This window comes from Enhydra lutris, unplaced genomic scaffold, assembly GCF_002288905.1.
Source record: "Enhydra lutris kenyoni isolate GAN:26980312 unplaced genomic scaffold, ASM228890v2 scaffoldscaffold88, whole genome shotgun sequence".
Classification (NCBI taxonomy): Eukaryota; Metazoa; Chordata; class Mammalia; order Carnivora; family Mustelidae; genus Enhydra; species Enhydra lutris.
This window is the reverse complement of record NW_019154172.1, coordinates 4,115,292-4,129,382: the sequence shown is the minus strand read 5'-3', so window position 1 is coordinate 4,129,382 and position 14,091 is coordinate 4,115,292. Positions and strand designations below refer to the sequence as shown.

Sequence of the window (14,091 nt, the reverse complement as noted above, 5' to 3'; positions counted from 1 at the left end):
TAAATAGGACTGTTTTTATAATTTCAGATCCTGAATGTTACTAGTATATAGATACACAGTTGATTCTTATATTCCACAACCTTGCTAAATCCCCTTATTCTAAAAGCTTTTCATAGATTTCATAGGATTTTTTCTACGTAGACAATCAGATCTCTGCAAATGAAGGGTTTTGCTTCCATGTTTCCTATCTGGATGCCTTTTATTTCTTCCCTTTCTTTCCCTTCCTGTTCTGTCCTATCCCATCTTTCTTCTTTCTTCTCCTCCTTTAGCGTTATTGCACTGACCAAAACCTCCTGTACAAAATTAAACAGAAGTGGTAAGAGCAGTCATCCTGATCTTGTTAAATATGGTATTAGCGGTTGGCTTTTCCTAGACTCCATTTAGCAGGTTGAGGAAGTTACTCCTACTCATAGTTTATTGAGTGTTTTTAATCATGGAAGTGTGTTTGATTTTTGTCAAATGCTATTTCTGCATCTTTTGAGAGGAGCACATGACTTTTCCTTTTTATTCAGCTGGTATAGTGAGTTACATTGGTTAATATTTTAATATTAAACTGGCCTTGAATTCCTATAATAAACCTTACTTGGCCATGGTGTATGTTGTTGGATTTAACTTAATAATATTTTCTTAAGAATTTTTGCATCAGTGTTAATGAGAAATATCAGAGTATAGTTTTTTTGTAATGTCTTTGGCTTTGGTGTCAGAATAATGCTAACCTTAGAGGTTGAGAAGGATTCCTTCCTCTTCCAATTAGTGGAAGAGCTTATGTGGAATTATTATAATTTCTTTCTTAAACATTTGGTGGAATTCACCAGTGAAGGCATCTAGACCTAGAGTCTTCTTTGCAGGAAAATCGTTTAACTACAGATTTAGTTTCTTTAATAGACTATAAGGTTTATTCAGGTTATATATTTCTTGAGTGAGCTTTTGTAGTTTCTGTTTTTCAAGGAATTTGTCCGTTTTTATTGAAGTCAGATTTATTTGCATAAAATTGCTCTTAATAGTCCCTTAGTATCCTTTCAATATCTATAAAATCTGTAGTGATATCACCCCTCTCCTTTTTGTATAACACCTTTATTGAGATAGTCACATACAAAATAACCCATTTCATGTATAGTTTGGTGGTTTTTAATATATTCACAGAGTTGTGCACACAATAATGCAGTCACCCCAAAAGAAATTCCATACTCATTAGCAGTTATTCCTTATTTCTTCTCTAGCCTTAGGCAGGCACTAATCTATTTTATGTCTCTATAGATTTTCTATTCTGGACATTTCATGTACATTGAATCACACAACATGTGGTCTTTTGTGATTGGCTTCTTAGTAAATGTTTTTAAGGTTCATCTATATTGTAGCCTCTAGCAACACTTCATTCCTTTCTATAGATGAATAACATTCTTTCCATTATATAGATATACCACATTTTATTTATCCATCCATCAGTTGAGAAGCATTTGGGTGGTTTCCACTTTTTGGCCATTATAAATAATGCTGTTGTGAGCATTTTTTGATAAATTTGTATGTGGATATATGTTTTCATTTCCCTTAGGTGCATGCCCGTGAAAGCAGAATTGCTGGGTCATATGCTACCTGTTTGTTTAACCTTTTGATAAACTGCCAGTCTGCCAGACTCTTTTCCCAAGCAGCTGCACCTGTTTACATTCCCACTGGCAGTGTAACAGTTGTCATTTCTCCACAGCCTCACCAGCACTTATTTATCTTTTAATTAGAGTCATCCTGGTGGCTGAAGTGGTATCTCATTCTTGATATCGGTAATTTGTGTCTTGTCTTTTTTTTTCAGATCAGTCTGGATCAAGGTTTATCAATTTTATTGAACGCTTCAAAGAACCAGCTTTTGGATTAATTGATTTTCTATATTGTTTCTCTGTGTTCTATTTTATCAATTTCTGCTCTGATCCTTATAATTTTTCTTCTTCTGCTTGTTTTGGGTCTTTCTAATTTTGTAAAGTACAAGCTCATTGATTCAAAACTTTTAATATAGTTGTTTTCGTGCTATAGATTTCTTGCTAAGCATCTCACAAAATATAATGTTTCTGATGTGTTGTATTTTTATTTCATTCAGTTCAAAATAATTCTCATTTTTCTTCTTTGACTCATGGATTATTTAGAAGTATGTTATTAAATATTTGGGGATCTTCTGAATTTCCCTCTATAATTGATTTCTAATTTAATTCCATGTGATCTGAGAACAGATTTAGTATGATTTAAATTTCTTCAAATTTTTTGAGATTTGTTTTCTGCTCCTGTTGGCTGGAATGTTGTATAAATGTCAATTAGGTCAAATTAGTTGATAGTATTGTTAAAGTTTTCTATATCCTTTTTAATTTTCTGATTTATCGGTTGTTTCATCAGTAATGAAATTTCAAACCATTGTTGTGGATTTGTCTTTTTAGTTCTGTCAGTTTTTGCTTTGTATATTTTTTTTACCCAACTATAATTAATATACAATGTTAATTTCAGGTGTACAGCATAGTGATTCAACAATTCTATACATTACAGAGGACTCACTATAAGTGTAGTCACCATCTGTCACCATACAGTGTTATTTTAATATTGACTATTCTCTGTGCTGTACATTTCATCTCCATGACTGAAAGTTTGTGCCTCTTAATCCACTTTATCCATTGCACCCATCCCTTTACTCACTTCCCCTCTGACCAGTTTGTTCTCTGTATTTAAGAGACTGTTTGCTTGTTTCTTTGTTCATTTGTTTTGTTTTTAAGATCCTGTTTATAAGTGAAATCATGTACTGTCTTTCCTTGTCTGACTTATTTCAGTTAGCATAGTACCCTTTAACACTGTTAAAATGGCAAGCTCACATTCTTTTTTATAGCTGAGTAATGTTCCATTGCATATATGCACCACATCTTTTTATGCGTTCAACTATCAGTGAACCCTTGTGTTGCCTCTATAGCTCAGCTGTTGTAAATAATGCTGTTGTAAACATAGGGGTGCATATAGCTTTTCAAGTTAGTGTTTTCATATTCTTTTAGTAAATACCCAGTAGTGGGATTACCTGATCATGTATTTTTCTGTTCTGTTCCATTGATCTATATGTCTGCTTTTGTGCCAGTCCCATACTGTTTTGGTTACTACACCTTTAAAGTATATCTTGAACTCTAGGACTATGAGATTTCTAGCTTTGTTCTTTTTCAAGATTGTTTTGGCTATTTGGGGTCTTTTGTGGCTCCATACAAATTTTAGGTTTATTCATTCTAGTTCTGTGAAAAATGCTATGGGTAATTAGGTAGGGATTGTATGGAATCTGTAGATTGCTTTCGGTGGTATGGACATTTTTATCAATATTAATTCTTCCAGGCCATGAGAACAGAGTATCTTTCCATTTGTTCATGTTGCCTTCAATTTCTCTCAGTATTTTATAGTTTTTAGGGTAATCGGTCTTTCACCTCCTAGGGTAAGTTTGTTCTTAGATCATCTTTTTGGTGCAGTTGTAAATGGGATTGTTCTCTTAATTTCTGGTATTTAGTTATTAGTATGTAGAAATGCAACTGATTTCTGTATATTAATTTTGTATCCTACAACTTTACTGAATTCATTTATCAGTTCTAATAGTTTTTGGTGGAGTTTCTAGGTTTTTCTATATTATCATGTTATCTGCAAATAGCAAGTTTAACATCCTTGTCATTCTGAATGCCGTTTTTGTTTCCTTGTCTGACTGCTGCAACTAGGACTTTCAGTATTATGTTGAATAAAAGTGGTAAGAGTGAATGTCCGTGTCTTCCTCCTGATCTTAGAGGAAAAGTTCTCAGTTTTTCACAAATGAGTGTGATGCTTATTTTCACCAGTGAACATTTTTCATATATGGCCTTTATTATGCTGACATGTCTTTCGTTAAACCCACTTTGTTCCCTCTAAATCCACTTTATCATGAATGGATGTTGTATTTTGTCAAATGCTTTTTCTGCATCTATTTAGATGAGCATATGGTTTTTATACTTTATTTTGTTGATGTGGTTTATTGTGTTTGATTTGAGAATATTGAATTACCCTGTATTCCTGGAATAAATTCTACTTGATTGTGGTGAACATTTTTTTAATGTATTATTGAATTCAGTTAGCTAAATTTTTTTTTCAGTTTGATAATTTTCTTAAGGAATTTTGCATCCATGTACATCAGAAATATTGGCTTAAAGTTTTCTTTTTTGGTAATGTCTGTCTGGTTTTGGTATCAGGGAACTGTTGGCCTTGTAGAAAGAATTTGGAAGTTTCCTTCCTCTTCTATTTTTTTTTTTTAATCATTTTGGGAGAGGGGTGCCTGGGTGGCTCAGTTGGTTGAGCAGCCGACTTGGTTTTGGCTCAGGTCATGATCTCATGGGTCGTGAGATCCACCCCCGCATCAGGCTCAGTGCTCAGTGTGGAGTTCTGCTTGAGATTCTTTCCCTCCTCTTGTCCCTCCTTCCCCATCCCCTCTCTCTAAAATAACTCAGTAAAATTTTTTTTAATCATTTGAGAAGAGTAGATATTAACTCTTCTTTCTTTATTTTGGTAGACCTGATACACAATGTTACATTAGTTTATGTACAAGAATGGAATGTCTTTCCATTTGTTTGATTCAGCTTCAGTTTCTTTCATCAGTGTTTTACAGTTTTCAGAGTATAGGTCTTTCACCTCTTTGGTATTAACTCTTTGTTAAATATTTGGTAGAATTTACCTGTGAAGTCATCTGATCCTGGACTTCTGTTTTGGGAAGTTTTTTTTTTATTACTGATTCCATTTCATTACTGGTAATTGCTGTGTTCAGATTTTCTATCTCTTCCTGATTCAGTTTTAGACGATTATGTTTCTAAGAATCTGTATCTCCTAGGTTGTCCAGTTTGTTGACATACAATTTTTCATAATAGTCTCTTATAATCCTTTGTATTTCTGTGGTGTCATTTGTTACTTCTCCTTTATTTCTGATTTTATTTGAGTCTTTTTCTTAATGAGTCTGGCTACAGATTTACAAATTTTCTTGATCTTTTCAGAGAAACAGGTTCTAGTTTCATTGATCTTTTTTCTCTCTTTCATTTATTTCAGCTCTGATTTTATTACTTCTTTCCCTCTACTAGCTTTGGGCTTTGGTCTTTCTCTAGCTTTTCTAGGTGTACGGTTAGGTTGTTTACTTGAGATTTTTCTTGTTTATTGAGTTAAGCCTTTGTTGCTATGGAATTCCCTCTTAGGGGCGCCTGGGTGGCTCAGTAAGTTAAAGCCTCTGCCTTCGGCTCTGGTCATGATCTCTGGTTCCTGGGATCGAGCCCTGCATCGGGCTCTCTGCTCAGCAAAGAGCCTGCTTCCTCCTCTCTCTCTGCCTGCCTCTCTGCATACTTGTGATCTCTGTCAAATAAATAAAATCTTTAAAAAAAAAAAAAAAGAATTACCTCTTAGAATGGCTTTTACTGAATCTCAAAGACTTTGAACCATTATATTTTCATTTTCATTTGTCTCCATGTATTTTTTTATTTCCTCCTTGATTTCTTGATTGACCATTCACTGTTTAGTAGCATGTTATTTAGCTTCCATGTATTGGTATTCTTTTTAGATTTTTTTCTTGTGATTGAGTTTTAGTGTTCTACCATTGTGATTAGAAAAGATGCATGATGTGATTTCAGTCTTACTAAATTTATTGAGACTTGTTTTGTGGCCTAAGTTGTGATCTGTTCTGGGGAATGTTCAACATGGACTTGAAAAGAATGTGTATGCAGTGGTTTTTTGATGGAATGTTCAGTATGTATCTGTTAAGTCCATCTGTTCTAATGTGTTGTTCAAGCCACTGGTTCCTTACTGATTTCCTTCCGTCTGAATGATCTACACTGTTGTAAGTGGAATGTTACAATTACCTGTTATTACATTGTATTTATTGTCAACTTCTCCCTTTATGTTTGTTAATTATTGCTTTATGTATTTAGGTGCTCCTACGTTGTGGGCATAGATATTTACAGTTGTTATATCCTCCTGTTAGACTGATCCCTTTATCATTATGTAGCACCCTCCTTTGTCCCTTGCTACAGTCTTTGTTTTAAAATCTACTTTATCTGGGGCGCCTGGGTGGCTCAGTGGGTTAAAGCCTCTGCCTTCGGCTCAGGTCATGATCCCGGGGTCCTGGGATTGAGCCCCGCGTCGGGCTCTCTGCTCAGCAGGGAGCCTGCTTCCCTTCCTCTCTCTCTGCCTGCCTCTCTGCCTACTTGTGATCTCTGTCTGTCAAATAAATAAATAAAATCTTTAAAAAATAAAAATAAATAAAATCTACTTTATCTGATAATAAGTATTGCTATCCCAGCTTTTTTCCTGCCTTTCACATGTTGTATTTTTTCCAGCCCTTCGTATTCAGTCTCTATGTATCTTTAGGTCTGCAGTTAGTCTCTTAAAGGAGCATATAGATGGGTCTTGTTTTTTTATCCATTCAGTCACCCTTTGTCTTTCAATTGGTATTTAGATGATTTACATTTAAAGTAATTATTGAGAGTTATGTATTTATTGCCATCTTGTACATTGTTTTCTGGTTGTTTTTGTGGTTCTTCTCTGTTCCTTCTGTAGGAAGGAATAGAGTTCCTTCTGCTCTCTTCCCTTATGGTAGTGTTATGTTTGCATTCCTTTCTCTTTTTTGTGTAGCTATTACAAGTTTCTGATTTGTGGTTGCCATTAGGCTTATATATTATATCTTAGGTGTATAGCAGAGGTTGATGGTTGAACTTAAGTTCAAGCTGAAATTCAAAAACATTCTAAAAGTACTACATTTTTACTCCTCCTCCCCATTTTATGTATATGATGTCATATTTTACATCTTTTTATTTTGTGTATTTCTTGACTGGTTTTTGTAGAAATAAATGATTTTACTACTTTTGCTCCAGACTGGCTTTATAAGTGATTAATCTACTACATGTATTATATGTTTACTTTTACCTATGAAATTTTTTCCTTTCATAACTTTCTTATAATTATGGCCTTTTCTTTCCACTCGAATAATTTCCATTTACATTTCTTTTTCTTTTTTTTTTTAAACATTTTATTTATTTATTTGACGAAGAGAGAGAGATCACAAGTAGGCAGAGAGGCAGGCAGAGAGAGACGGGGAAGCAGGCCCCCCACCAAGCAGAGAGATCAATGCGGGGCTTGATCCCAGGACCCTGAGTCCATGACCTGAGCCCAAGGCAGAGGCCTAACCCTCTGAGCCACCCAGGCGCCCCTACATTTCTTATAGGGCTGGTTTAGTTGTGATTAAATCCTTGAACTTTTGTCTGGGAAACTTTTTGTCTCTCTTTTATTCTGAATGATAACTGCCTTGTAGCGTATTCTTGGTTGCAGGTCTTCCTTTTAGTACTTGAATATATCCTGCCACCCTCTTCTGGCCTGCAAAGTTTCTGGTATAAAATCAACTAATAACTTTCAACTAATAGCTATGGTATAAAATCAACTAATAACTATAGGGTTCCCTCATGGTAACTGTTTTTTTCTCTTGCTGTTTTTAAAATTCTCGCTTTAGAGGCACCTAGGTGGCTTACTCAGCTAAGCATCCAACTCTTGATTTTGGCTCAGGTCGTGATTTCAGGGTTGTGAAATTGAGCCCCACATTGAGGTCCCCAACTCAGCTTGAGTTTTCACTCCCTCTCCCCGACCCCAACCCCTGCTTGTGCATGCTCTCGCTCTCTCTCAAAAATAAAATTCTCTATTTATCATTATTTTCTGCCATTTTAATTATTACATATCTTGGTATGGACCTCTTTGTGTTAATCTTTTTAGGGTTTGGATACCTGGATTTGGATACCTGTTTCCTTCTCCAGATTAGAGAAGTTTTCAGTTAGTATTTCTTCATATCAATTTTTTGCCCCCTTCTCTCTCTTTTCTTCTTCTGGGATGCCTATAGTGTGGATGTTATAACACTTGATGGTGTTGCTGAGTTCCCTTAACCTGTTCCCTTTTATTATTTTTCTTTTTTCTTTTTGCTGTGCAGCATGATTGCTTTCCATTACTCTGTCTTCCAAATTGCTGATCCATTCTGCATTCTCCAATCTATTGTTGATTGCCTCTAGTATGTTTTTTTCAATTTTAGTTACTGAATTCTTCACCTTTGACTGGTTCGTTTTTATATTGTTATTGAAGTTCTCATTAAATTCATCCATTTTTTTCTCAAGTCCATTGAGTATCTTTATGTCCATTACTTTGAATTCTTTATCCAAACATATTGCTTATCTCCATTTCATTAGATCTCCTGCTGTGATTTTGTCCTGTTCTTTCATTTAGGACATATTCCTCTACTCCTCATTCTGTCTAGCTCTCTGTTCGTTTCTCTGTATTAGGGGGTCAGCTGTGATTCCTGGTCTTGAAAGTAGTGACCTTGTGTCTAGGTCCTATAGTGCCCTGTAGTGCAGTGCCCCCAAGCACTAGAACCAGGTGCTCCAAGAGGGTCTCTATGTGGGCAACATGCACTCTACTGTTGCGGCTGAGTTGCATTTGCCTTAGTTGGCTACAGTGACCTGCTTTGCCTGCTGTGGACATACTGGGCAAGGTTTAGTCCCTACATAGCCAACTGAGAGGCTCAGCTGTTGGAACTATGGACACACTGATATGTAGGGTTATCTCATTCTCTCTCCAGGGCTGCAGTCACTTTTGGAGTGGTATGGGTCCCTGCTCAGGCTGCTTGCAGGGTGTGGTGGGGCAGGAGTGGTTTTGAAGGACCACCTGCTGAGGCAGGCAGGTCCCCAGGTGAAAATTGGGACAGGGCACTAAGAAGATATGTAGAGAGTATTAGTGCTAGTTCCCCACAAGTGTCTGGCTCTCTAGGCTGGGGGAGGAGAAGAGAAATGGTGCCCACCAGCACTTTTGTTCTGGAAGTCTCCTGAAGAGAAGACTCCCTGGCCCTTCAGCACATGGTGAGATTAGTAAATGAATATCTTTTATATACCCAAGCACTTTTCAAACTGCTGTTTCTGTGCTGTCTCTCAGGCCGTTATTTATTCTAGCTCTTTAAGAGCAGGTGGTTTTTGATTGCCTCTGGCTCTCCCAGAATTAAGCCCTGCTAGTTTTAAAAGTACCTGGACTTAAGCCCTGCTGATTTTAAAAGCTCCTAAAGTTAATCCCCACTGGTTTTCAAAGCCAGATGTTATTGGGAACTCATCACTCCACTGCCTAGGGTGCCTTGCGTGGGGTCTGATCCTCTCTGCTTCCCTGGGCTTGTGGTGTCCCTCCTGTCTATGGTTAGTCTCACAGGGAGTTTGGTTCCCAGGTGTGACTCAGCCCCTCCTACCCTTTTCAGTGTAGCTTCCTCTCAACAGTTAACTGTGGAAGGTCTGTTCTGCCGGTTTTCAGGTGGTTTTCAGAGCTGCACAGAGGTAGATATTATTTTGATGTGCTTGTGAGACAAGATGAGGTCAGGATCCTCCTACTGCACCATCTTCTGACACCCCTGCTTCATGTATTTTAAAGCTCTATTATTTGGTACCTGCATCTTTAGGGTCATTGTATACTCCTTGTTGAAATGATCCTTTTTTCATTCTGAAATTACCGTTTTCATCCCTTGCAATATTTTTTACTATGCAATCTACTTTTATATTAGCATAGACCTTACAGTTCTCTCTTGATTAGCATTAGCATAATGTATCTTTTTCCATTCTTTTACTTTTAACCTATTTGTATCTTTATATTTAAAGTGGGTTTTTTGTAAGCAACATATAGTTGGTTCTACTTCTTTAACCAGTCTTACAGGTCTTAAAGTCTCTGCCATTTAATTGGCATGTTTAGACCAGGATTCAGCCATCTGCAGCTCATAGGCCAAATCCAGCCAACACCTTCCGTTGTAAATAAAGTTTTTTTTTTTAACGCAGCCAGGCCCATTCATCTACACATAATCTGTGACTACTATCATTGCAGTGTCAGAGTCTGCCAGCTCCTGGTTTAGACTGTTTACATTTAATGCAATTATTAATATGGTTGGATTTAAAACAACTGTGTTGTTACATGTTTTTTATTTGTCCCATCTGTTCTTTTTTTCATTTTTCTTTTTTGTGCCTTCTTTTGGATTAATTGGGTATTTTTCACAATTCTGTCTAATCTGTTGTTGGTTTGTTAGCTCTAACTCTCTTTTCATTATAGGGATTGCTCTTAGAACATTCAGAAAATAATCAGAGTGAATGACCCTGGAATTCTTGATTCTCTTACTCAGACTTTATCCACCAGATGTTACCTTTCTAACTTCTGTGAAATTAAGATGTCTATGCCATAGCCTTTTTTCCTTTTCTGTACAGAAAAGATAAGGTAGATAACAACTTTTTTTGCCTGTTGAGTAGCCAAAATAAATGTCTTATATGTGATTTAGATTGAGACCAGTACTGTATTTTTTAGGAACACCCACCTGTAAGACATGTTATATTGATTATTTTGTGTCACTTTTTGAAATAGTGATTATTGAGATGCTCTAATATAAAGGTCCATGTCTTTGCAGGCAACGATTAATATTGTTTTTGACCGAGTTGGGAAAACTGATCCTGTCACAAGAGGCATCGAGATCACTGTGAATTATCTGGGGATCCAGTTTGATGTAAGAGTTGTACCAAGATCCTGGTTTGAGACATTTCAATTGTATCTGCTATAAATTACAATTGTTAAGATTCTAATTTCTTTCTTATTCTGCCTTTGTTCTTCCCACTCTCCCCTGTTTTTTGACATACTCATATGGCAGATTTGTGAAGGACGTAAAACCATAAGTGATGGCTGGTACTTATTATCTTAGATGCTGATTATTTCTGTAGTTCCTCCTCTGCTTTTCTGTAGCCAACTACCCCTCCCCAGGTTCTCCCCACCAAATATTGGATACTTCTCTCTGTGATACATGACATCATCAAATCCAAAACTCACCTTTGATTCCTCTAGTAGAAAATTAACTACCAATTAGTGTTCCATGTTAGAAGTGAAATTATGTCTGCTGTTAAAAAAAACTACCAATTAATGTGGACTTTGAGCTAAAGATGGTAACTGAAACCTGTGCAGTTTTAATCCTCTTTCTACCTGTTTTATAATACCACTATCGTTAAACACACTCTTGTCCCAATTTAAGTTTAATGTCTTCATTTATAGAATGTTTTCTAAATCTATGTATGTATATATGTATAAATGGCCAGTGATTCCAGCTGATTAGCACTTTGATGTGATAGTAAGACCAGAATTCTCTTAGTCCCTCTGAGGGCCATGTAGCTATGCTGTGAATCTAGTGGCACACCACACGCTCCCCCCAGCCATCTGCCTCAGCTAGATATGCTCCGAGTAGCTGCATAAAATGAAAGTAAACCAGAGCAAACTGAGCTCCAGTCCTTGACGAACAACTCAGAGTACCCATTTTTTGATGATAGATCAACAGTGTAAACTTTTTCATGTGAGGGAGCATGGTTATCTTTCCTCTAAGTAGTTTATACATTATACCACAAAATAGGCTTCACTGTTGCCACATATGTGTTCTCTTTTCCTCTTTTAAAATTTCTACTAGGCTCAATTATTAGAAGTGTTCTTCCTCATCAGCGCTTTCTGAGGCTTGTTGCTGTGGTGTCTATTTCATCTGTAATCCATCTGTATACGCCACGCTTCAGAATTCTGAATAACATCTTTTAGATGTTAGTAATAACAGTTCCCCCACAGATAATTTTCAGACCCGAATCAAGCACAGGGTCCCAAAGCTGCCTTCCTACTTTGAAGCAAACCAAGAGGGGAAAAAAGGTAATATCATGTGATTCAAGTGAAGGGCAACTATTTCCTAGACCAATAGCTGAGATTATTTACATATTCTTCCATTATAAAAAGAAAATTTTCTTTAAGTTTTGGGTGATCAGGGGACTACATTCACAAATGTTAAAAAAAATTTAGCTACTATTTAATTTCCTTTTAATTTGTGCTTTTTACTTAACACATCGAAGCTGTGTCATTAGTTCCATCTGTGTTTCTTTGGTGTTATTTTCATCACCACTGCACTTGCTTGCTGCTGTCCTAAGTTTTGATTAAGTCTGCTTATGAAGATATCCACTGCATTCTTTCTTTTTTTAAATCAGGCAGGGCCTAATGAAGTTCCCTCTCAGTCACATAGGAGATCAGAATGCATCAGAAGAATAGCATTCACATGTCTCTCAACAGAGATTTCACTCGTACTTTTCCTTCCTTTTATGGTGGCAGGTAAAGTTCTGGTCTCAGCACATTTCCTTCATTCTGGTTGGAATAATCATCGTCACATCTATCAGAGGTTTACTGATCACTCTTACCAAGGTAAGTTGTAGCACGGAGTTTAAAGTATTATTTGTGACATTTCATGTGGCAACATGAGAAAATTTTACCTAATTAAGATTTCTGCCTTCGGAGAACTTTAAGAGTCACAAATATTTAAAAGACGTACAATAAAATTTTTTTTTAAAGTGAAACTGCTCAATAAACTGATGGTGATGGACTTATACGGCAGTCAGAAGAGTACATGTACGAAAGGTCATAGAATGAGTTCACGGCCTGTTTTGTTCACTGATACGGCACCAGAATCTAGGAGTAGAAACTGGCACATGGTAGGAGCTCCAGAGATACTTGGAATGGATGAACAAGATAGTTGTTTGATGTTAGAGTAACTTTGAGAGTCATTTATAAGGAGGACATGTAAGTAGGAGAAACAGAATGTCTGACTATTTTCTGATCAACATAGAAAGGTTTTATGGGGGCAGAAGGTAAGTTTTCTCTTGGAGAAGAGGTATAAGGAAGCCCAAGATCCAAGAGTTGTTTGAATGAAAGGAGTGAAGAGGTTAGGAAGAGAGAAGGGCTCTCCAGGTATCTAGCACAATTTTGGAAAGAGCTCAAGAGGCTAGTAATAATTACAAGGGCTTGGGGTGGCCTAGAGTATCCGTTTGAATGTTTTATAGTGATCTGACAGTCATATGTATCACGTAGTTTCTGAAAAATTTGATAGCAGTTGGAATCCTTCCGGGTCATAATGTAATTCTTAAAACCACCAACCCTCCCTCTGGGGACACCGTAGCTGGATCCTTCGCTCTCAATCTGTCTCTCTTCTTAACAGCATTAATCATATCAGTTTTCTGTACTGGATTGCTAAGGGGAAGAGGCACTTCTCATTAAATGTTAACTGTTGCTACTTAACGTTCTTGACCCAAGAATCTAGCAGCACTGCCTAAGTTCTTCTCCCTTTCTTGACAGTTCTTTTATGCCATCTCTAGCAGTAAGTCCTCCAACGTCATTGTCCTGCTATTAGCACAGATAATGGTAAGTTTGATGACCCAGTTTTATCCTCACAACTGTAAAGTACCGGAAGTACTCTCAGTATTTCAACAATTCCCTTTGGTCCTTCACTGCACTCAGAGTGACTTCCGGATTGACTTACAGGGGATGTACTTTGTCTCCTCCGTGCTACTGATCCGAATGAGCATGCCTCTGGAATACCGCACCATAATCACCGAAGTCCTCGGAGAGCTGCAGTTCAACTTCTATCACCGTTGGTTTGATGTGATCTTCCTGGTCAGTGCTCTCTCCAGCATACTGTTCCTCTATTTGGCTCACAAACAGGCACCAGAGAAGCATATGGCACCTTGAACTCATGCCTATTACAGACTGCTACAGGCCAGTGGTGTCAGAATTTGGATATAAGAGAAAAAATGGAGGGGACCAGGGCCTAATGTTTCTTAAACAATCAAACTGCTGAGGTAGCATATTCTACTTCAGCTTATGCCTTCCTCCTCTGTGGATACTGTGATCATGAGTAGCATTAGCAAGAACATGAGAGCCTGAAGTAAACCAGCTAGCACTCAGCTGAGAGCATCCCACATAGGTCTGAGGCTGGTGCAACACAGGGAGGAAGGGGGTGGAAAAGAGCCAAGAAACTAGGTGGGGGGAATACACTGGAACTCTGGGATAAGGGGAAGTCTCAGGTAGCTGGGCCAAACACCCAGAATAACTGTTCAAGGCTCAGAGGGAGGAGGCTCCCAGAATTTCTGTTCAAGACTCACGTGGCTTTCCCTTGAGATTGACTATCATTAAAATCAGATTGTAACCCTTTGGCCTTAGCTTCATTTTCTCAAGGATAGCTTGGTGTAGTGGGCT

The 14,091-nt window shown here is 37.3% G+C and overlaps 1 protein-coding gene across 2 annotated transcripts in view; it reads left to right on the top strand.

Annotated features, from left to right (window-relative positions):
- Positions 1-14,046, top strand: part of LOC111162009 (G protein-coupled receptor 89A) — a 56,896-nt gene extending 42,850 nt beyond the window's left edge. For both annotated transcript variants that reach the window (XM_022526144.1, XM_022526142.1), the window contains exons 11-14: positions 10,460-10,555; positions 12,175-12,264; positions 13,192-13,257; positions 13,378-14,046. In XM_022526144.1, coding sequence (XP_022381852.1) covers positions 10,460-10,555; positions 12,175-12,264; positions 13,192-13,257; positions 13,378-13,584 — 459 coding nt within the window. In that variant the 3' untranslated portion in view covers positions 13,585-14,046. The remainder of the gene's footprint in view (positions 1-10,459; positions 10,556-12,174; positions 12,265-13,191; positions 13,258-13,377) is intronic.
- The last annotated feature ends 45 nt before the right edge of the window (positions 14,047-14,091 follow it).